The following is a 22,913-nucleotide window of genomic DNA, read 5'->3' as shown; positions in this document are numbered from 1 at the left end:
TTATCGTTTGGTTTACCTAGCGTTCTTTACGAATTATTATTATTTCATTATAATATATTTTTAACTTCAACGTACTGTACGTTTCATGGAAGAAAATATATATTTCCAATTTCTAACTGTGTGTTGGATGTCTCCTTAACTCACGGCTTTTGGGAATATGCATATCATATATGTATTCTTAAAACGAGTAAGTAGGAAAGGAAAGAGATTAGAACAAGCGTAACCCTCTACCAGTGCCAGAATATACGACCTTCACCCTTAAGTAATACTTAAGCAAGACCCATCTTCTCCCACAGCCTCCCGACGTCTCCAACATTCATGTTAGAAGGAGCGTCTGTGTGTTTTCTTTCCAAAATTTATTCCAGTGACTGTTCTCCGTATTATATTTAGTTTTATTCTAGAGAAAAGTAAACTAATATTTTTTATTTTATAACTGGTTTACAAGGGTGAGAATAATTTGCTGAGAAAGAAAACACACTTGTTGTTAGTAATGAAAAGAGTCTAGGTTAGTATCCCTCGCCAAGACCCGGATGAAGAATGTAAACAAGTGTCAGTACATACAGTTTTAGTCAAGGTTACTCGCGGTTCCGTCGGATCAGGGCTACAGATTACCTCTCAATACTTCTTTAAACAAAACAGAATGTTAATGAACTAACAAAATATTGGATATAAACAAAATTAACCGCCATTACAGCAATATGATCCTGATCCGACTGGATACTGAACGAGTTCTTGTTACATATGAAGCTTGTAAATGAATCTATAGAGACTGGTGCTAATGATGTCTAAACTAGGATGACATGTCTATGGCTTATGACTGACAGACAGACAAAAGACATATACGACTTCACAGGAACATATTTTGTGCTATTTATACAAGTTTCAAGTACAGGACTGGCTTTATAGCAGCACTTGTTATGGATATACAGGGAATATATAAGTATGGGTATATCTGTATAAGGTTAATATCATGGTGGGAAAATAAGACTTTATAATCATCAATGAATCATATATCCACGTGAATTAATAAATAGTATGTGTCAATAATCTCGATACACTGGAAAGAGGATGTATCCCAAGTTGTATATTTATATAGTCAAATGTAAGCAATAATCTCAATATATGTCAACCAGAGTTATCCAGGGAAATATACCCCAGTTGTAGTGAAGAAGCTCTCATCCTGAACTCCATCGAGAAGCATAACAACCTGAATAACATGAAAAGGTAATTTGAAGAAAAAAATATCTAGATCGAAAAGAATGTAATCCCGATAAGAATTTTTATTTTGCTTCTTTGAGCTTGAGTGAACCCGGGATTTACCTCCGTTGGAATAACCTGGTGTGACTTGTGATACCTGGATGACGTCACTCACCTGAACCTGGCGACTCCCTGGTATTTTCCTGTTCATCTTGCGGCAACCTCGTCACCTCTGCAATGATAGAAAACGGGAAATTAATACCGAAGGGGAGACTGTGCCGGATAGCTGTTTTATTCCACGTCAGAAAACGAGACAACTATAATTACGGGGATCGATAGTTGCGAGGTGATTGATAAAACATATTTATTTATTCACCGTGTGTTTACTCACTACGATTTTGGGGAAAGCTGGAAATATATCTTGATTTTGGGAAAATTTGGGGGTGTTTTTATAATCAATAGCAATATATTAGTAGCTAGAAAAATGACTTATATTACTGCTTGGATGATTATACACACACACACACACACACACACACACACACACACACACGCGCACGCGCGCGCGCGCGCATGCACCTACCCTATACACATTTCCCTTCCATCTTTCCTTCCTGTCTTCATATCTTTACTCATTACTCAGTTACTAGTCTTTTATTGCTCTTCCCTTCCTCTCAGATGTACCCATTATTCCTTCTTTGTCCATTCTCTCTTTCCCTCTCCATTACCCATCATCTCTCTTCCTTTCATTCTCCTTCATTCTAATCCAAAACTCCTCATTTATTTTACTTTAATTACTGTTCTCATGTTCCTTTGTTTGTCTCTATTCACTTTTTTCAATTCATCAACTTTATCAATTCCTTTCCTTCTATCCTTCTTATGTTTTCGATTTCCTATTTCCTCTTACTCTTCCTTCTCTATTTATTTTCCTTGTATTCTTCACCCACCTCTTCTTCTCCTCCTCTTTCCCTTTCTCTCTTCTTCTCTTCTCTATATTCTTTTCCCACGTCATCTTCTGCTCTCTTTTTTTCTTCCTCCATTCTTTTGCTAACTCGCACACACGCACGTACGCACACCTCTCCCCCCGTCTCCCTCCTCCTATCTCCCCCCACCTCCCCCTCCCCCCCTCCCACACACACACAGTAGGACAAACAGGCAGGACAACTCACCTTTCCCTTGGCTTTCCCCTGACGGTCCCGGAGTAGATTCCCCACTCTGAAAGGCGAAGAGAGAAAAAAAACTGGATCAATACACAGCTCGTAACCAACGCTGCCTTACACCACTCTGTTTCCTCTCCACTGTCCGTGTGTTTGTGTGTGTGTGTGTGTCGTAATGAGGATAATGGAAGTAAAGTGTGTGGATGAGAGTGTTTGAATGCGGGTGTAGAAGTTTAAAAGGTGTTGATGCGGATATATGAGTTGTATTTATACTTCTGTATGTTTTATTGTGATATATCTATCTATCCATTTATTTATCTACTCGTGAATATATTGTAAGTATTTATAATGATTTTATATATTTTCTTTATTAATTGGCTTACATATATGATAATTGATTTAATTAATAGCATAAAAGACCTTTGGTTGATAAAATTAATAATGGAACACCTGTGGAAAAATGGACATAAATGCCAAAACATATGAGAGAGACATTCCAGGCAAGGTTCTCTCACCAAGTAGCGTCCTTCACCGAGTCTCCCACACTCCCTATCTTTCTCCCACGACCCCCCCCCGCGACCACCACCCTATATCACCACCAACACCCTACAACACTACACCCCTTTACACCACGACCACGACCCTACATCAACACCACCTTCATCACCACCTCCTTCACCTCAAACATCCACCACCACCACCACCAGCTTACACCACAACAACCACTACAAACCTTTACCACCACTCCACCACCACCTACCTCCTTCTACCAACAACCCACCACCCACCCCTTACCCCCACCCCTACCACCCACCCACCACCCTACCACCCACCCCTTACTACCCACCCCTACCACCCACCTCTACCACCCACCCCGTACCACCCACCACCCGAAATGTCCCTGGAAACTTCCCTCCAGCCAAAATACGTAGAGCATAGCAGCGATATCTCCAGCGATTGTATTACATATCTCCACTAGTTATCTCCCCCCTCCCCTTCTCCCAACAATTGCTGGCGTGGGCAGAAGCGCAGCGATAGTATCTATGAGAATTTTGCAAAGCGGAGCCGGGGCTGGTGGTTTCCGTGGCAACGTGGCAGTGATCAATATGGTTGCAGGGAGAGCGTAGTTGTAGTGATCAATACCAGCCCTCATGGAGCGACTTACCCCGGGCAGCCCGACCTGGCCCTCGCTCGCTCTTGATTGGCTTACGCCGCCCTCACGCTTTTTGACGGATTTATTTCTCTTTGGCATCACAACAACGATTTAGATATTTGATTGTGTTATTTTCCCTGGAGAGACTGTACGTTTATTTATCTTCGTTTTATTTTGCACAAACACCTCTGCGTGAGTGTAGGGTGGGTGTTTGTGTGTTATGTTACCCTAAACCTGATTTGATCGTATTGTGTCTCTCGTCTACATAAACTCCACAGATGTGTTTGTGTTCCGTCACTTAGGGACTTGGGATTACTCGTCTTCGTTTTCTATGCACAAACACATCTGATTTGATCGTTTTGGATCTCATTAAGCAACTTGGGATTAATTTGTCTCCTTCGTTCTATTCAGGTGACGAAGACAAATATTATTGTTATAGAGAATCGCTACAGTTTTAGAACAACACCTCTGCCGTAAGGTCAGATACGACACAGATAATTTCAATAACTATAGAAGAGATTAATTACCCAATAGAATCAATGCACTAAATAAACTTCCTTTGTCTCTGTCTCTCCGTGCCTGCGTGTCTCAGCACCGCCTTATCTCACGGAGTCTTCAGGACGTGAATACATAATCAAACTCAACATCCGCGCCACACAAATTTTCGACAGATGAAAATGAGCGGTAGTCAGCAGGAGGGGCGAGATGCGCGCTCCTCCCGACAGGATGACGTACGCTGATGTTTTAGTCAATAGCGCTGTGTAGGAATACTATTAGTCATATAGGGAACGCTGACTCCCGGAGGGGCGCCAGATATTCCCACACATTACTGAACGCCAACGTGGTGGTTTTAGATTTTCTCGAGATGATGAGGAAGGAAAATGATCCTCTTTTGACGTGTTCTGGAGCCGTTGACTTGAGAAAATGAGTTTTTACATGTTTTAGAGATCGTAATGGATAATAGGGACGTATTTTTCATGTTCGTGAGCCATTGAGGGTAGAAAATGACTCTTCTTTAGAAAATGACTCTTTTTACATGTTCTTGAGATAATAATGTATGATAATGACGTATTTTACATGTTCAGGAAACCGAGACTAGAAAACAAGCCTCTTGGGATAATTTTTATACAGTACCCTTTAGAATATGAGTCTCTACAGGTTTTGGAATATACAAGTTAGAAAATTAGTCATTGACGATTATTTTGAAACACATTGAGGATTTTCTTTTTAATAAAATTATTGATAGAAATCTACATTTTTTTTTTACATTTCTTACAGTAGTGAACATCATGGTATGTCAATTCTAAGTCATGGTATCTTGATGTTACGTGAAAATTCACTTTGTTGGTAACTTTCTAAGATGTGAGTTATTTGATTTTTTGGAGATCACCTGAATATTAGACGCCAGCTTATTTCACCTGATGATTAAACACTTTTAGACTACAGTACCTGGGGGTTAGGTTAGGTTAGGTTAGGTTATGTTCATCTTTTCCTTGTTTGGTTTTTATTGGGTTATATTTATTTGGTTTGTTAGGTTATATCAGGTCAGGTGAGATCAGGTTAGGTTAGGGTAGGTTTGCATTAGACTACATTAGGTTAGGTTAGGTTAGGTTAGGTTAGGTTATATCAGGTCAGGTGAGATCAGGTTAGGTTAGGGTAGGTTTGCATTAGACTACATTAGGTTAGGTTTATGGTTTATTTTGTGTTATTTGGTTAGAATAGATTAGCGTTCGAGTGGTTAATCTTCAGGTGAAATTAAACTTGTGGGTTAATTTTCAGGTGAATCAAATATTTTAGCTGTGACTTGGTGGCTGGTGGAGTCGAGGTAAAGGTGTTAGTCTAACTTCAAGAGTGCATTAATGTTATTGGGTCTAACATTACAGTGTCTCGAATCTAATGCACTTCAGGGAGTGATCTGGTTACTGGTCGTTTAAAGAGAGAGAGAGAGACGCTAGGTTACCGGGGAGAAAAATTGAAATTCCTGTCACTGCGCCTCGATTCTTCACAGTCTCCCCCACGAAGAAACTTACGATTTATTTTCTATTTATAACTTTTCCAAAAGTGAAAATAGAGCAAATTTCATAATGTCTTTAAAACATCAGTGAAAAAATACCCTGAAAACGATACTATGCATCTCATATTACACAGTCTACACCCCACCTGTTATAACACACATACCTCAACACCTTTTCAGTACTATAAGTCATTCATGTACGTAAATACACACACACACATATGTATATATACACTGGCTGGGTTAGGAAGCTCGAGTGTGCCAACAGTGTCGCTGCCTCACTCTAAACCCCGGGCATCAAAGAGACCCAATCCCCCTTTAAGTCCACTCCTCCCCTCACAATCCGCTAGTGTATGGGGCTTCCCCTCACACGTGTCCACCCACTCCCCGTGTACTAAGGCCGCCTAGGTCTGACTGCCCCTCCTTCACTCCGCCCTTCCCGGCCCCCACATTGACGCCCACGGCTACACCTTGCTACACAGTGCTCTTTCTCTCCCACCGGAAATTACCATTCATTCTACTCCCTGGCCATTACGGACGCTCTTTGCCGTGCACTGCCTGCGTATATCGTTCACTACCGCCCAGTGCCGTTTTCATTGCTAGAGTTCACTGCTTTGAAAATCTTTCACTACCTCAACATGATACTTAACACTGATTCTAAAGTAAATTTCGTCACCTGCTTTCAAGTTCCTCATAGTGCAGACCATCCATGCCTATACCCGTGTTGCCAGGTGTCAGCTGCCACCTAGCTTTGGCTACCTTTGGTGACAAGTGTCATAACCACCCGATTGTGGATGCCCGCATACTAGGTGTCAGGTGCCACTCCGCCATGGCTACCCGAGGTGTCAGGTGCCAATCAGCTATGGTTACCCGAGGTGCCAATTGCCACTCAGCCATGACCACACGTGGTGCCAGGTGCCACTCAACGATGGTTACTCGTGGTGTCAGTGTCAGGTAACAGCTAGCAGCACGTGAGCCACACAGCATGTAAGCCCCGGCAGAGCTGGGAAGCCGTCTAAACTTCTTCACGTGGTGCCCCTCGTATGACCTGAGCCATGTATAGGTCTCAATCTATATTTGTTCAGCTTAAACGTCTAGTATTAAGGGACTGAATCTCTTTTCTATAGCACTTAGTTTATATTTATGCCAGACATTCCACATTAAATAAACAACAACGCTTATTATTGTTGTTAATAAATTCAAGAGGTGATGTACTACAGAGGAATTTGTGTGGAATAGAATGACGTAATCCTGTATCTTACGGTCTGTAATACTCTGACTGAGAGGTTTCGATTGTATCTCAGGGGGCTTCTGTGTTAGGCAATTCCTCGTTTAGAAATTAAAATTAAAGGAACATCTGTTTTATGGTTAAGGAATTATGCAGTTTAGAGATAATATAGGAATTTATGCTTGTCAATATGTTGGCTATCTTATTAGTGACTGCCTTACGAAAGTCTAATGCCCATTAAACATATCGTACATAACGACCCTCTGTAACGATCATATGCTCCCATGACAATCCTTCAGCTTCTCCTAGCTACCGTTCGTAGCGTCCCGTTGTCGCCGCCGCTCGCCACCACCACCTCTCGTCCTCCACCCGCATGCCTCCTCCCAGGTATCCTGAGTCAATCTGCTGACACAGCGAAAAAGTTTGGAAAGAGATTTCCTTCCTCAGGGCGGGTCTAAAATTTGGTAAGGTGGATGAGGGGGAGTGAGTCGTCCCTAGACTTTTTCGTATTATTTTTTATTGTGGAAACTTAGCGGTAAGGACGGGTACTGGACCTGTATCAAGTATGTAATTATCGAGTTCCGGTAGATATTTGATATAGAGTTTAGTGATGATTCATGGAAACAGCAGCAAACGATTATATGATGATAATGATAATAATGTAAAGAAGACGAATATTTGTGGTAATAATAATGATGATTGATATTGATAATACTGTACATTATACATATTATTAATTACTCTTATCGGTAAAAGAACCATTAAAAAAAACACGTTCAACCAGCAGTGCCATAAACCAACAGAGCCATGAACCAGCAGTGCCATGAACCAGCAGTGTCATGAACCAACAGTGCCATGAACCAGCAGTACCATAAACCAACAGTGCCATGAAGCAGCAGTACCATAAACCAACAGTGCCATGAAGCAGCAGTGCCATAAAGTAACAGTGCCATGAATCAACAATGCCATGAACCATTAGTGCCATGAACCATTAGTACCATGAACCAATAGTGCCATGAATCAACAATGCCATGAACCATTAGTGCCATGAACCATTAGTGCCATGAACCATTAGTACCATGAACCAATAGTGCCATGAACCAACAGTGCCATGAACCAATCAGGCGAGTCCGCTGCGTAACTCGCCCTGAGGATCATGAAAGTACTGCAGTGGGTCGCCCGAACCTCGATCAATAAGGCACAAGACTTCCCCAAGTTTTCCGCCCACTTCACGCCGGGCGGTGGATCGTCTGGCATGATCCCTCACCTTCCCGAACGAACAAATGTCTCGTGTCTGTAGATCCGTGTGGGCTTCATATTCTAATTGTAGGATTTTTGATGTTTTTACGAAAATACGTTTGTGTTTTGATGTCTTTGTTTTCCAAGTATTTAGTTATTTAATTATTTTTTGTGTTAATTATATATACATTATTATTTATTATTATTATAATTATTTTTTGGGGGGGACTCCAGCACAAGTATTCAAACATTGCCTGGAGTTCACTTCCACTACGACTGGAGAACGCAGTGACCTTTATACATCGATCTGGTACTTGAACAAACTCATATTGTAATAGAGATTTTATTTTTGTTCGTGTGATGGCTTATTAGTTACTATTTTTTTCCCTTGTTTTGATCTTAATAACAGTGTGGTTGGATAGAGGATGATTTTTAAGTATACAGGTTGAGCTTTTTTTTTTTTTTTTTTTTACAACTGAGTAAATTCATATTTCATATATATTTTTTCATCCTCTTTTCGTCTCATGGTTTTATCACTCTGGTGGATCTGTTATATCTGGGAAGAGGAGTAAGTGGAAGATGGTCTTATTTTCACTGATCCAAATTAGATATACTTAATGAAGATTTCTGACTACTTTTGATATATTGATGGCTTTGGATTTTAAGTCCTTCCTTCCTTCTTTCCCTCCTTCCTTCCTTCCTTCCTTCCTTTGTACTTTCGGGTTGGGTGGGTTGAGGTAGTATTGGGGAGACCATGGAGCCACACCCCCTCTGGGCACGTCACACCCCTATGGGTAGGCCACACCCTCTGCCTGTGGTCAAGGCCTTTACGTGACCTTGTGATCATCTTGCCGTAGTCTCCCTTCACCTTAAAGTTCCTCTATTCTTTATCCCTCCCCTACAATACTGTATTTTCCTCCACATAGGGGCTATTGTTCACCCTACCTTAGTAACTACAGAACTGTATCCTCTTTATCTCCCCTGTAACCCATCCACCATCCGCCTTCTGGCTGTAGTTCGTCTTTACCCTACACTGTAGCACCTTTCACTCACTGTAACTATCTCCTCCACACTGTAACACACACCCCATTCTCCCACACTGTAGCCCTACCCCCCCACCCCTCTCGCTGTAGCTCGTTATTCCCACACCCCTCCTCACAGTAGCTCCCTCCCCCCTCCCTAACTATAGCCCCTCCTCCTGACTGTACCCCCTCCTCCCCACACACCCACCATGGAAGGTAGCGCAGCGTCCAGCCAAACAGTAATCAATAAACGAGGGGTTGCAAGGCTGGGAGTGCTGCTGGGTATGGCTTTGTTCCCAGCCCTCCACCCCTCCCTCCACTCTTCCCTCCCTCCTTTTCTTCCCTCCCTCCTTCTTTTCTTCCCTCCTTCCTTTATTTTCTTCCCTCCTTCCTTCCTTCTTTTCTTCCCTCCCTCCCTTCTTCTCTTCCCTCCCTCCCTTCCTTTTCCCTCCCTCCCTCCCTTCTTCCCTCCAACCCTTCCTTCTTCCCTCCCTTTCTTCCTTTCTTCCCTCACTTTCTTTCCTCGCTTTCTTTCTTCCTTTCTTCTTTCTTTCTTCCCTCCCCTCGTTTCTTCCCTGCCTTTCTTCACTCTTTCTTCCCTCCCTCCTTACCACTCTCCCTCCCGCCCTCCTTCGTTTCTTCTCTCCCTCCTCTCATTTCTTCTCTCCTTCCTTCCTACTTCTCTCCCTCCTTCCTTTCTTCTCTCCCTCCTTCCTTTCTTCCCTCCTTTTCCTCTCTTCTTCACTTTTTCCTCCCTTCCTGCCGCCCTCCTTCATTTATCCTCTCCCTCCTTCCTTCCACTCTCCCCTCCTTCCGTTATTCTTTACTTTCCTCCTCTTGCCTCCCTCCGTTCTTCATCAGCTCTCTCTCCATTCTTCCACCCTCCCTCTCTCCCTCCTACCCCTAATCCCTCCCTCCTACCCTCCCACTTCTCCTCCATCTTTCTTTCCCTCCATCCACCCACCCTTCCTTCCCTTCCTTCCTCCTTCCCAACCTCCCTTTCAGACTAATCGTGTTTTTTTCCTAATCCTTCCCTCCCTCCCTCCAGACTAATCTTATTCTCTTTCCTCTTGATCCTTCCCTCTCTCTCTCCCTCCCTCCCTTCTCCATCCACACCCCTCTCACCTTCCCTCTCTCTTCATTCTCTTTGATCCTACGATCTTCCAACTCTTTCTTATTCTGTTTCCCACTTTTTCTCTTCTCTATTCTTCTCTTTTCCTTTGTACCTTTCCCGTCCTCCTTAGAATTCTCAACACAAATAGACGAAATAATTATTCCTTCTCAACACAAATACTGTTTATTCAATTATAAGATACCGTCAGAAAATAATATTTGTCTCCAAACACGTATGAGTTACAGCGAACAAAGGTAAAATGATTAATTTCGTTATACATTGGATCCTCTCTCTCTCTCTCTCTCTCTCTCTCTCTCTGTCTATCATCAAACACTAATCTCCTTATGATGTGAGACACTCGTTTCTCCCTTACGTTCACGTGTGTTTTCTTAGAGCTGCTGAACCATACATGTTTGGGAAAATTTATACTCTCTTCATTATTCCTTAGTGGCTGAGCTCGGCAAGACGCTTCTAAGGCTCTTAGAGTCCATTAGCAGAAACCGGACGCGGAAGTAAGCTCACAATGCTGCCATGTTACTTTATCTTAGAAACCAACAAACATCTTTTTCGTATCATTAAAGTTTCGGCCAGAGTTGACCTTGTCTAGGAGCAGTGAAGCTAAAACAGTCTTGCCAACTAAAGAAAAACTCCTCATGAGGGACAGGTCTTGAGGGACACCCGACCCTTATGATCCTCCCCAGCCGTCCAAGAATAAAAATACCGTCCTCTTTGTTTGGTCACCATCGGTCAAGTTAGCCAGGAGGTCTCGGGCTCATATTGACACGACGCGGTGCAGAGGTGATCACTGGCCTTAGTAACCATAACTATACCAATAGGATCTGGGGACCTGATTCTCCAAAGGTTGTGAGTTATATTATTCCTCCGTCTGGTTGGGGATGTAAGAGAGTTATCCAATGTGCTAATGACAACGAGGTTATACAAATATTCTGACTGCATAATTAATGTGTCTGTTTAGGTATTTTTTTTTTTTTAGAATCTGGACCAAGATTATACCAAATAATTTAAAATATATTGAATAGTTTTATGGGGGGGGGGATATAAGAGCTAAGAGCATCTTGAAAGAAGAATCCGATAGTCTTGCAGGTGTTTATACAAGAGAGAGACAAGCGGGGGCGTTCTCAGAGTAGAGAAAGAGAGGTGGAGGGGAAGAGGGGGAGGATGGAGAGGAGGGGGAAGGAGAGGAGGAGGAAGAGGAAGAGGAGGAAGAAGAGGAGGAGGATGAAGAGGAGGAAGAGAGGATATAAATAGATAGAGCTCCTCCCTCGACTAACATTTACATAAGGAATCAATGGCCTTCTCTCGCTCTATCTAAGGTTACACTACGACTCCAGGCATCTCCGTTCCCGTTCCCTGAGTTTTGCGGTGAAGTTAAACAACGTGGTAGTACTGACGCTGTTGTTCTTGCTGCTGCTGTTGGCGCTCCTCACACCCTCTTACTGCTACAACGACTACTACAACCGAAAGTACTGCAACTACTAAAATTTTTACCGTTTCTATAGAACTACTATTACTACTACTACTACGATTACTATTACTACTTATATTCTACCGCCTCTTGTTTTTACTATTACTACTACTAATGGTGGTCGCTCTGTGACTAAGAAACAAATAAACACAATAATCCTATATTACAATACAAAATAAATAAATACCACCATACTCGTAACAATAGAGTAGATGACGGTCCCATCTTCGATACGACCTACTGTAACTCGTTCAATATCTTTCCACCCCTCCTCAGTTCTTCCTCTACGAGTTAAAACAACACTAAAACAACACTAAAACTAAACCCACACATTACGAACAGTCAAAACCACCCCTCCTCCTCCTCTTAATCCCCTACCCCTTCCCCTGTAGTTGGTGTGTTTTACGAGCCAGAGACTGTGGTAGGGAACTCGTAACAAGGCGGTCCCAGGCGCTACGAGACGTTAGTAACTACGGTTCACACGTGTTCTGTAGTCGACCGCGCTGGACTCGTTGGTAGGCTGGTAATAGATGCAGAATGGTATCGAACCCTGGGCGGTGTACCGTGCGAGGAGAATTTGATGGCAGTGTGTCGGCACGCTGGGTCGTTCGTGCGTGTGTGCAATTACTGTGACTGTCTGTCTTGCTTGTCATTAATTTAGCACAGCCTGTTAGCCCAGAGTCATGTGTGTGTGTGTGTGTGTCTGTGTGTGTGTCTGTGTGTGTGTGTGTGTGTTTACGTATTGAGTATTTGATTACGTATGTGTGTTCTTGTGGGTATTCGTGAATTGTTTACATGTTCAAGCGAGTATTGTTTTTATTTTGCGTGTAAGTGTTTGTGTCATTCATTTACTTTTGTCTTTGGTTAATTTTATTGTCGATTACGCACGTGTGTTGTTATGTGTGCACGTGTGTATGTGTATTCGCTCTCGTGTATGTATGTTTGTATATATGACTATATACGTTTCTACACAAAACCTTTTTTTTTTAGTAAGACAAATTAGGATACAATTCCTTCCCATCACAACACTTATTACTGTCAGCTATTCATCTTGTGGCTTGATTACCTGCCTTTCTCACAGTACGTGTTGTCATCAGGTGAGGGCCTCAGGTGTCCTGGCTGATGACACACACACACACACACAGAAGTAGTGTGCTGACCTGATCTCCTCACGTGATTGACCAAGTCTTAAAACCGCTGTCTAATAAGCTCAATATGAGTGTCTGCGTGTTAAGCACCCCTAATTAGCACACTTAATTGAGTCCATATCACGTGCTAACAAGTCTCTGTTATAGCTTAATAACTACCTGTTTCTCACGCACTAACACTAGCTAACAATCACGGCATGAGGAGCTAACAACTCTACCCAAGTGAGGGAGAAAAGGAGAAGAAAAGGAGACGAAGAAGGTGGAAAGAAAAATAAGAAAAGTGAAAGAGAAGGAAAAGAAGAAGTGAAGAAGAAAAATAAGAATAAAATAAGGAGAAGAAAAGAAAATAACATGAAAAGGTAAGAATAAGAAAGAAGAATAAGAAAAGATGAAGAAAAAATTGAAGAAAGAGAAAAGACACCTAGTGTGAAAAAGAATCGTTCGTTTCGTGCTCATCGATTTCCAGCTTGTAATTGAGCCTTTATGAACTGAAGTATGTGCCAATTGTATGCTAATTGACGTAGTTATGGTCTGAATGTTAGTGTGTCGAGGAGAAACACAGCAGATAAAGCGATTCTGTTCTAGGAAAAGTCATCTATTTGTTTGTATATATATTTGTGCAAACTCGAATGTCCCCGTGTTTATTTTTGTCTCATTCGAATGCTTATATGTTGACAGTTTGCTTATACGAGGTCAGTATATCAGGTCGGTGACACACTTGTATGTGTGTTGTATGTATGTGTGATTCTGTGTGTGTGTGTGTGTGTGTGTTTACGTAGCTATGTAATGGTATTATAACAAAGTTCAATTGAAATTGTCTATCTACAAAATAATTACACACATGTGTACGTGTCAAAATATTTGTGTATCGCGTGTGTGTATATTAGAGGAAACGCTAATGTAAGTATATTTTATGTGTTCGTGTGTTCACAAAGATATTTCAAAAGTCCTGCCTGTGTATCAGTGAACGCACGTATGCACACTAACTTCTGAAAATATTGTTCACGCAGTTCGTGTATACAATATTTATTTACAAACAAGCAAAATTTAAAACAATTTGCTCTTGATCACTATAAGATATGGAGGTAAATATTCGTGCTGACAGAGTGTGTGTTGATATTTCGTGTGTATACTTGCGTCAACAACTACACCCCACCCAACTATGTACACAGTTTTCTGTTAGTGGTTTATGTGTACACTCTAAACACGTGAGTTAGCCGAGTAGCTTAGATAGTGTATGTGTGTATGTGTGTGTGTACTTACATATACATTCGTACACATAAGATATGAGATCGCTGTGGACTTAGCCAAGAAAAATATTGCCTGTGTACCCATCGGTGTCACCTATACCTGTGTATCTGTACAATAACGAGCTAACAAAAAAGATTAATACCTCCGTAGTCAGGTTGGGACTATATACTGGTAAGCCTAAATTGTAAGACTTAATGCAGGATAGAATTCGATCTGTTGACGAATCCAAGGGAGAGTTACTCGTATAATTATGTCTTCCTGTGTCCCAAAACTGAGTTACGCTTTATAGAAACATCGACATAGTATAATTATGTCTTCCTGTGTCCCAAAACTGAGTTACGCTTTATAGAAACATCGACATAGTATAATTATGTCTTCCTGTGTCCCAAAACTGAGTTACGCTTTATAGAAACATCGACATAGTATAATTATGATTTCTTGTGTCCCAAAACTGAGTTACGCTTTATAGAAACATCGACATAGTATAATTATGTCTTCCTGTGTCCCAAAACTGAGTTACGCTTTATAGAAACATCGACATAGTATAATTATGTCTTCCTGTGTCCCAAAACTGAGTTACGCTTTATAGAAACATCGACATAGTATAATTATGATTTCTTGTGTCCCAAAACTGAGTTACGCTTTATAGAAACATCGACATAGTATAATTATGTCTTCCTGTGTCCCAAAACTGAGTTACGCTTTATAGAAACATCGACATAGTATAATTATGTCTTCCTGTGTCCCAAAGCTGAGTTACGCTTTATAGAAACATCGACATAGCATAATTATGTCTTCTGTGTCCCAAAACTGTTATACGCTTTATAGAAACATCGACATAGCATAATTATGTCTTCCTGTGTCCCAAAACTGAGTTACGCTTTAGAAACATCGACATAGTATAATTATGTCTTCTGTGTCCCAAAACTGAGTTACGCTTTATAGAAACATCGACATAGTATAATTATGTCTTCCTGTGTCCCAAAACTGAGTTACGCTTTATAGAAACATCGACATAGTATAATTATGTCTTCCTGTGTCCCAAAACTGAGTTACGCTTTATAGAAACATCGACATAGTATAATTATGATTTCTTGTGTCCCAAAACTGAGTTACGCTTTATAGAAACATCGACATAGTATAATTATGTCTTCTTGTGTCCCAAAACTGAGTTACGCTTTATAGAAACATCGACATATTTAACCAATAATGCAATCGGTAAATCGAAGCGTTGAGCGTATCTAAATGACTGACCATATACAGTATATATACGCCTCAGTGCAAGCTAACCTCAAAGAGAGAGAGTGTGTGTGTGTGTGTGTGTGTGTGTGTGTGTGTGTGTCGGCATGTGTGAAGGTGTGCGTGCTTCTGTAGAATGACCGCTCGCGTGCTTAGGTGTCGGCTGAACCTTCCCCGCCCCCTTCTCTCCCTCTCTTCCACCCTCTCTCACTCCCCACCCTCCCTCACTTCCCCCTCCCTCACTCCTCACTCTCTGTCACCCCACCCCATGTCACTCCCCACCCTCCCTCACTCCCCCCTCCCTCACTCCCCACTCTCTGTCACCCCTCCTGTCACTCCCTCTCTCCCCACCCCCATCTCTCTCCCCCCCACTCCCCAACAGCCAGCCCCGCTTATGTCGTTCTCAACATGTCACACAACAATCCCAAGTCTCTTTCTACACGTATTCGTTGCTCTGGTAACGAGCGACTTCCTTGTGCTATTAAAAGGTGGATTATCTCATGGTTTTCTTCGTTGTTTTAGTGTTTATTTAACTTATTCGTTGGTGATTTTCTTTTCTTTTTCTACCCTTTTATGTTATTGTTGTTTATTTACCATATTCTTTTGTGATTCTATTTTGTTTTTCTCAACTGTTTTGCTATATTGTGTTTATATACTCTCTCTCTCTCTCTCTCTCTCTCTCTCTCTCTCTCCCCATCACTGTAATAAGGCAATAAATAAAACTACTAACAAAATTTTACATCGCAGTCAACGGGTTAGAGAATAAAAAGAGTGAACAACAGATTAAAAGAATGAAAATAAAGTGTGAAAGAATGGTAAAAAAAAAAGACTTAACACGTATGATCGAGCACAAAAAGAATAAATGGAATAAACAAGTGGTGAAACAATATTAAACGAGGGAATTTATGTAAACTTGTAAAGGAATATGAAATTACAGGTAGCGATGATAGCAAGAACTGTAACTCCTTGAGACTGATGAATTAAAAGCTCATCCTCAAGGGGTTTAAAGTATTATCCTAAGAGTATCATCCTGTTATACACGTGTCTTTGAAAGGTTTAAAATATCATCTTGAAAAGGTTAAACTAACATCCTTAAGGGGGTAAAAATCATTCTCGTAAAGGTTTTAGGGTATGATCCGGTTAAACCATTGTCTTAAAAGGTTAAAACATCATGTTTAAAGAGTTAAATTATCATCCTGTTAAACCATTATTTTCAGACGTACATTTTAAACAAGCGATGATACTAACCATAACAAGAAAACAGAGAGAAAGAGTTGACAGGTGGTTGATACAAAGAGAGATTAGACAGGTGGTTGACATTAATACAGACAGGAAGTTGACAGGTGGTTAACATCGAGAGATTAGACAGGTGGTTGACATTAATACAAACAGGAAGTTGACAGGTGGTTAACATCGAGAGATTAGACAGGTGGTTGACATTAATACAAACAGGAAGTTGACAGGTGGTTAACATCGAGAGATTAGACAGGTGGTTGACATTAATACAAACAGGAAGTTGACAGGTGGTTGACATCGAGAGATTAGACAGGTGGTTGATAATTAATACAAACAGGAAGTTGACAGGTGGTTGACATCAAGAGAGATTAGACAGGTGGTTGACATTAATACAAACAGGAAGTTGACAGGTGGTTGACATCAAGACAGAGAGTAAACAGGTGGTTGACATTAAAACACACACACACGCACACACACTCACACACTGCTGGTAAATACGACCTCACAACCTCCTTGTAATGTGTTGTGACAGATTGAACGATGACAGTGGTATTTGTCCCGGTGGCGTGAGACGGACGAGATAGAATTATAGTGTTTACCTCAAATACACACACAGCCCAACCTCGGCTGTGTCACATTAGCCTTTGAAGTTTAATAAATGGACCGAAGCGACACTATACTGCTACTAGTATTGCTATTAACGTGACTACTACTACTACAACTACTACTACTACTACCAACGCTTCTACTACTACCACCTCTAACCTTTCTACTTTCTCTTCTAGACTACAAGCATCGTTAACCAACTTCTTACAGCAGGTAAATACAACACCTTTATCTGACTGATACATCGCCCTTAACAACAGTACAACACATAGTGCAATCTTAACAACACTATATCCTTAACTTTGCAATGCTCTTAACAACTCCACAGCGCCTTAACTCCACCACAATCTTAACTATAGATCGCCATTAACACCACCACAACATAACACCCACTACAACTATAACAAGGTACAACAAGCAAGGAGCCTCACCTGCCTTGTGTCGTTAGAATTATCTATTCATATCAGTCCTGCAGTTAAAAAGAAGAAAAAAAACATAATGCGACACAGCGTGAGGCGGACGATCAATAAAGACTACACAGGGATGAAAATTTTCAACCAATAAGGGACGCTGTGGGCGGGGCTTAGGTTCCTCATCTGCCAATCAATATCTGTCTAGTTCGAACCCCCACCTCTTTACTGGCCAATGAGCTACGCCGTACGAATAGTGTGGGATTTACTCATTTGACGCAACTAATTTTGAGGTTATTCGGCCTTGTCATTAACCACACTGCTGGCTTCCAACACACCCATAAGAAACATACACTCGAAAATGGCCTCCCCGATAGCGTTTGAGAATGATGTCATAAAGAAACAAGATTTCTGAAGGAGGTGCTGAGGTTTGTGAGGCTCAGGCGGCCTCCACTGGTAAAGAGATACCGCTGCGCTACAGAATATACCCTTCGGCTACTTACTGATAACTGCGACGAGTCTCTCCCTCGCAAATCAAAAAAAAATAGTTCAGGAATAAAGATTTTAAAACTGCCTCCGGCTGAGAGAGAGTGCCACAGGGGCTGGAGTTTTCTCTTAAGGCTCAGATTCCTCAAGTTGCATTAGGGAAAAGCGGCCTAAACGACACATACGGTGTCCCTACCAACGTGGTACGAATTCCTAGACGAAACTTGAGGTGCTCTGCCCTGTGACTCGCCCTCTAAGAAGCACTTCGATTGGCGAGGTGGTAATGCTTAAGCGATATTTATGAATAGAGCGCGAGTCTGCCGCCTCTTTTCAATCATCCACTCTCCTCTTTATATTTTAAGCACGTGTTCCGTCTTGTAGCGACTAGACTAAAATATTTATGGCTTCACCAGAATCAGAATCGGAAAGGTATTCATAAACATCATCACAAGCTCAAATTTAGTTGTAATTTACAGGTGAAGTAATTTGGTGAAAATATGTTACAAGTTCCTCACTCTGGCTGTGGATACAATTGTACCTGCAGTGATTGAATGAATGATTCACTTTTATCACCTGTAAATGTACGTAGAAGCTACTGAAATGGCCGAGTACACAAAGTAACAAACTATAACCCAACAGGAATTTATCTTCAGGGTGTAAACCAGACATAGTGGTGTGACTGAAGAAAACTGACACTATTTCTTCCCGACAGAAGCATGAACAAACACTCATCCACCCGGAGACTCTTGTAGTCACTCGATAAAAAAAAAACAATAACAAAAAGAGGTTGGGTGTCCCCTTCCACGGATTTATAGTGCGGAGAAACTTGAATAATTCTCTTTGTTAGCGAAGGTACGAGAACCTCATTTTTCGATATCCAATATAGGAGGGAAGAGAACCATACATCATACTAACGAGCTCACCCATGGCTGAATAGAGTTTCCTGCTCCTAACATAATGTCTCGCCGGGAGGAGGGGGGAGGGGAGGGGATAGTAAAAATCTCTCCACGATAATATTTCTCCCGTGTGAAAATCGAACTGTTTGCTGGGATGAAAGTGATTGTGACGGCAATTGTTCGGGCTAACTCTAAGCTTGTATTGAAGGTAGAATCTCACAGTCTCTCGTACGGTAAAATCTGCCCACGATAATATCTCTCTCCGAGTGGGAATCGACCTGTCAGTGGGAACCCGGAATTGGGGGAATTGACTGTGGTTGTGTTATTTCAGGTACCTCTTTAAGTTGTCCTGGGTCCTGGCTCCTAATTCCCAGTGTCGTAAGTTAAATACTCTTTCTAAGTAGAGATTTAAGAACCCACTTAACTCGCTCAGTTAAAGAGTGACTAATTAGGCATCGAACACTTATAATGGCTAACAAGTGCGCTGAGACTCTACTATTCCTGCATTTGTTTTCTTTTCCTACAGTTGAAGGATAAAATATAACGTAGGAATATTTGAGAATTGGTGACTGTGGTTTATTCCGATACTTTCATGAATGGGTCAGAGGAGAAAGGTTGTTGGGGTGTGTAAAAAATAGAGATCTATTTATTTGTGGCTCTTTCATGGATTACTTTGATAAAGGATTCCAGGTTAAGGCTAAAGTTGAAAAATCCCTTAAAATCCTAAAATCCCGTCCAATATCTGAATGTCAGGATGAAAAATGGATAGAGAGTGGGGGTGAGGGCGCTCCACCTACTCCCTCCCTCACTCACCCCCATGAAAGGCGAGTGGCGGAAAAATCAATAGGTAAAACACTATCATCTGAACGTTGCACCATTCCTATCGACCTCCCTCATAGAAAACGGGAATCAAATTCAACGTCAGACTACGCTATGCTGCCTCATCCGTTGTCGGCGTCGCAGTATCGTACACTTTCTCCTATTATCAATGAATAATACAGGAAGTGACAGAAATCTACATCAAGGAGATTGATACACTTCTGATAGATACTTGATCTGCGTGGTAAATTATTGGAAACAGAAATAGGAAGGTGGAAAAGTGATTACTGCACGTCGTCGCTTGTAGATAAAAGTGATTGTGATCAGTATTGAACGCTTCCAATGGCGTCAATACCAGGATTTATTACCCAGGTCGTCGCGAACGCTCAAGTCTCAAGAATGCCGACAAAACAAATGGCTTCCTCGGTGAGATTAAAAGCCCCTTGATTAATGACGCTATGTATAATAATAACCGAGCCATTAACAGGTGAAATACGGAGGTTTTTTTTTAATTCAGTAAAGTTTGAGACGAAAAGAATATAATGGATGGAACAAAATCGAGCGACTGAAACTACGACAAGAAAAAGTAAGACGAAGAAAATGATGATGTCTGAAGCGAGTATTGATCGTGTGTAAATTCCAATGCAGCTCCATCACCCACCTCTACCCTCCCTGCATCACCCACCTCCTCCCATCACCCACCTCCTCCCAGCACCCACCTCCTCCCATCTCTCCATCACCCCCTCCTCCCATCTCTCCCTCATACCCTCTCTCCTTCCCCCCTCCTTCTTGCCCTCCGTTTCCCCCTTCTCTCCCTCCTGCCTTCGCTGCTTCCTCCTTCCATTACCCCTTCCTTCCTCCTCCTCTCTTGCCCTCTCTGTTCCCCCCTCCCCCTCTCTCGCTGGTTTCTCCCCTCCCCTTCTCCCTCTCCCTTGTTTCCTCCCTCTCTCTTCCCCTCCTTCCTCCCTCCATCACAACCTCCCCCCACTATTACCCTTTCCTTATCTCCCCTTTACCTTCCCAGCTTCCTACCTTCCTTCTCTCTCAGTTCTACCCTTGTCTCTCTTCCTCCTTCCTTCCATCCTTTCTCCTCTCCTTCTCACTTAAATGCCCCTGTACTACCGCCATCCCTTTTGAAGAGGGAGAGGGGATGGGAGGGATGGGAGGGAGGTAGAGAGGGAGAAGGAAAAAGTATGAATAGATGAAAGTTATGGAGGCAGGAAGTGTGGTGAGAGGGAGGGAAAAAAAGAGGAAAGTGAGAGTAAACTTCAAAATTGGCGTTGCCTTTGTTTATCATAATTCGAAATTGGTTTATGTGGTAGTGTGGTGTGTGGTAGTGTGGTGTGTGGTAGTGTGGTGGCTAGTATACTCTGTGTTAGTGTGATGTTTGGTTGTATGATAGTGTGGAGTGGAGTAGTGTGTGGTAGTGTGGTGCGTGTGTGTGTGGTCTTGTTATAATGTGGTGTGTAAACTGTGGTAGTATGATGTGTGGAATACGGTGTGTGGTGCGTAGAGTGTATTGCATGTAATGAGAGGTGGTGGCAGTGCATTGGTGGGGAGGGCAGGAAGACATGTGTGTGTCCCCCCAAGATGGCAACTTACTTTTGGTGTGACAGACAAGGAGGGGGGGGTGGAAGGAGGGACGGGAGGATAAAAGAGAGACTGAAGGAGGGGGCGGTAGAGGGGAGGGGTGGGAGGAGGGACAGTAGGAGGGGAGGAAGGAAGGGTTATGAAAATGTTAGTATATCGTTACAAAACTCTATTGACGTCTCATGCGGGATCATCAGCACAACGACCCGTCACTTCACCTTCACACCCACCCAAGAATCTATGTCTCGATGGTTAAATGACATTTATATCGTTGAATAACCGTAAAACGACCGAAATTATCACAATATATTCCACTTTGTCATAGAGAGGGAATCGACAGCTGCCACTAGCTTAATCTGCTGCGCCTTAAATAATGACAATAGATGAAAGGCTCTGACAAAACAGGGCGGCGCTGGTTACGGCTCACAGGAGTTTATTGATCCCGGGGTAAATTCTTCCACACGCCCAGCACAGTTTGTTTTTGTTAGATACGCCAATTATGACCATAAAACAACCATTCCTCCACACACACACACACGCACAATCACGCACACACACACACACACACACACACACACACACACACACACACACACACACACACACACACACACACACACACACACACACACACACACACACACACACACACGAGACTATAATTTGACCTTCTACCTAGCTTATCGTCCGTGGGAGGGGCGGGGTAGTCGAAGGGAGAAATGTATACCCTAATCATGGCAGCTTCCCGTGTGATGGAAGTATGGGAACTGATTTTGGAAAAATTTAAAGAAGAGAAATATGGAGAAGAAACCTCGTATCCGACACAGTTGTAGACTTTGATCCAGATTCCCAGGGTCCTTACGAATATGTGTCTTACCCTGGAAATTAAGGTTATAAAAACTCATTATATTCGATAGAGTCTCAGTGTAATATTGATGGTATTTGAGCTGCCATCTTTTATACATAAAGGTAAATGAACTTATCAAGAGACCGTCTCACTTTACCATCTAGGGAAAAAATGTCGGTACGAACCTTTGAGAATCAGTGCCATTGTAGGCTGGCATTCTGTACTCTATTATTCATCACTGCCTCGCTGGAGTGCCAAAAATAAACCACAGAGAAAGTTTTACTGTCAAATTATTCGCGGAAACTAATGTAAACATAATTTACATAAAAGTACATTGATCAGAATTTGTTGTCTAAATATACTACAAACATTGTTTAGAGTAAGTTGATCGGGATTGCTCTTAAATGCTAAAGATATTGTAGTAAGAATTTGTTTTCCAAATAGCGTGCCAAAGCACCTTTGTGATGTTTTGAGGTACCATTATGATCTTTGAACACACAATTATGGTGTTTTGTGGTGTTAGGAGGTACCAATGTAGTATTATGAAGTACCAATTTAGTGTTTTGTGTTGGCGCCTGACTCTGTTTTACTGTGTGTCATTGTGATGGTCGTGATGATGGATTGTTCTGTGAGGTAATTACGATAGTGTAGTGTTAGGGATAAGTGAGATCTATCTGATATACGGAGCGCGTGTAATGTTTCTCTCTCTCTCTCTCTCTCTCTCTCTCTCTCTCTCTCTCTCTCTCTCTCTCTCTTTCTCTCTCTCTCTCTCTAA

At 42.0% G+C, this 22,913-nt stretch overlaps 1 protein-coding gene across 5 annotated transcripts in view; it reads right to left on the bottom strand.

Moving 5' to 3' along the window:
- LOC121875785 (protein tramtrack, alpha isoform-like) overlaps nucleotides 1-22,913 on the bottom strand; it is a 235,643-nt gene that overhangs the window by 113,831 nt on the left and 98,899 nt on the right. For all 5 annotated transcript variants that reach the window (XM_042380484.1, XM_042380485.1, XM_042380483.1 and 2 more), the window contains exons 4-5: nucleotides 2,367-2,412; nucleotides 1,373-1,429 (exon numbers count right to left, since the gene is read on the bottom strand). In XM_042380484.1, the coding sequence (XP_042236418.1) occupies nucleotides 1,373-1,429; nucleotides 2,367-2,412 (103 nt within the window). The remainder of the gene's footprint in view (nucleotides 1-1,372; nucleotides 1,430-2,366; nucleotides 2,413-22,913) is intronic.

Source organism: Homarus americanus, unplaced genomic scaffold, assembly GCF_018991925.1.
Source record: "Homarus americanus isolate GMGI-L3 unplaced genomic scaffold, GMGI_Hamer_2.0 scaffold22250, whole genome shotgun sequence".
In the NCBI taxonomy this organism is placed as follows: domain Eukaryota; kingdom Metazoa; phylum Arthropoda; class Malacostraca; order Decapoda; family Nephropidae; genus Homarus; species Homarus americanus.
The sequence above is the reverse complement of the archived record's forward strand: the minus strand, read 5'-3'. Positions and strand labels throughout refer to the sequence as shown.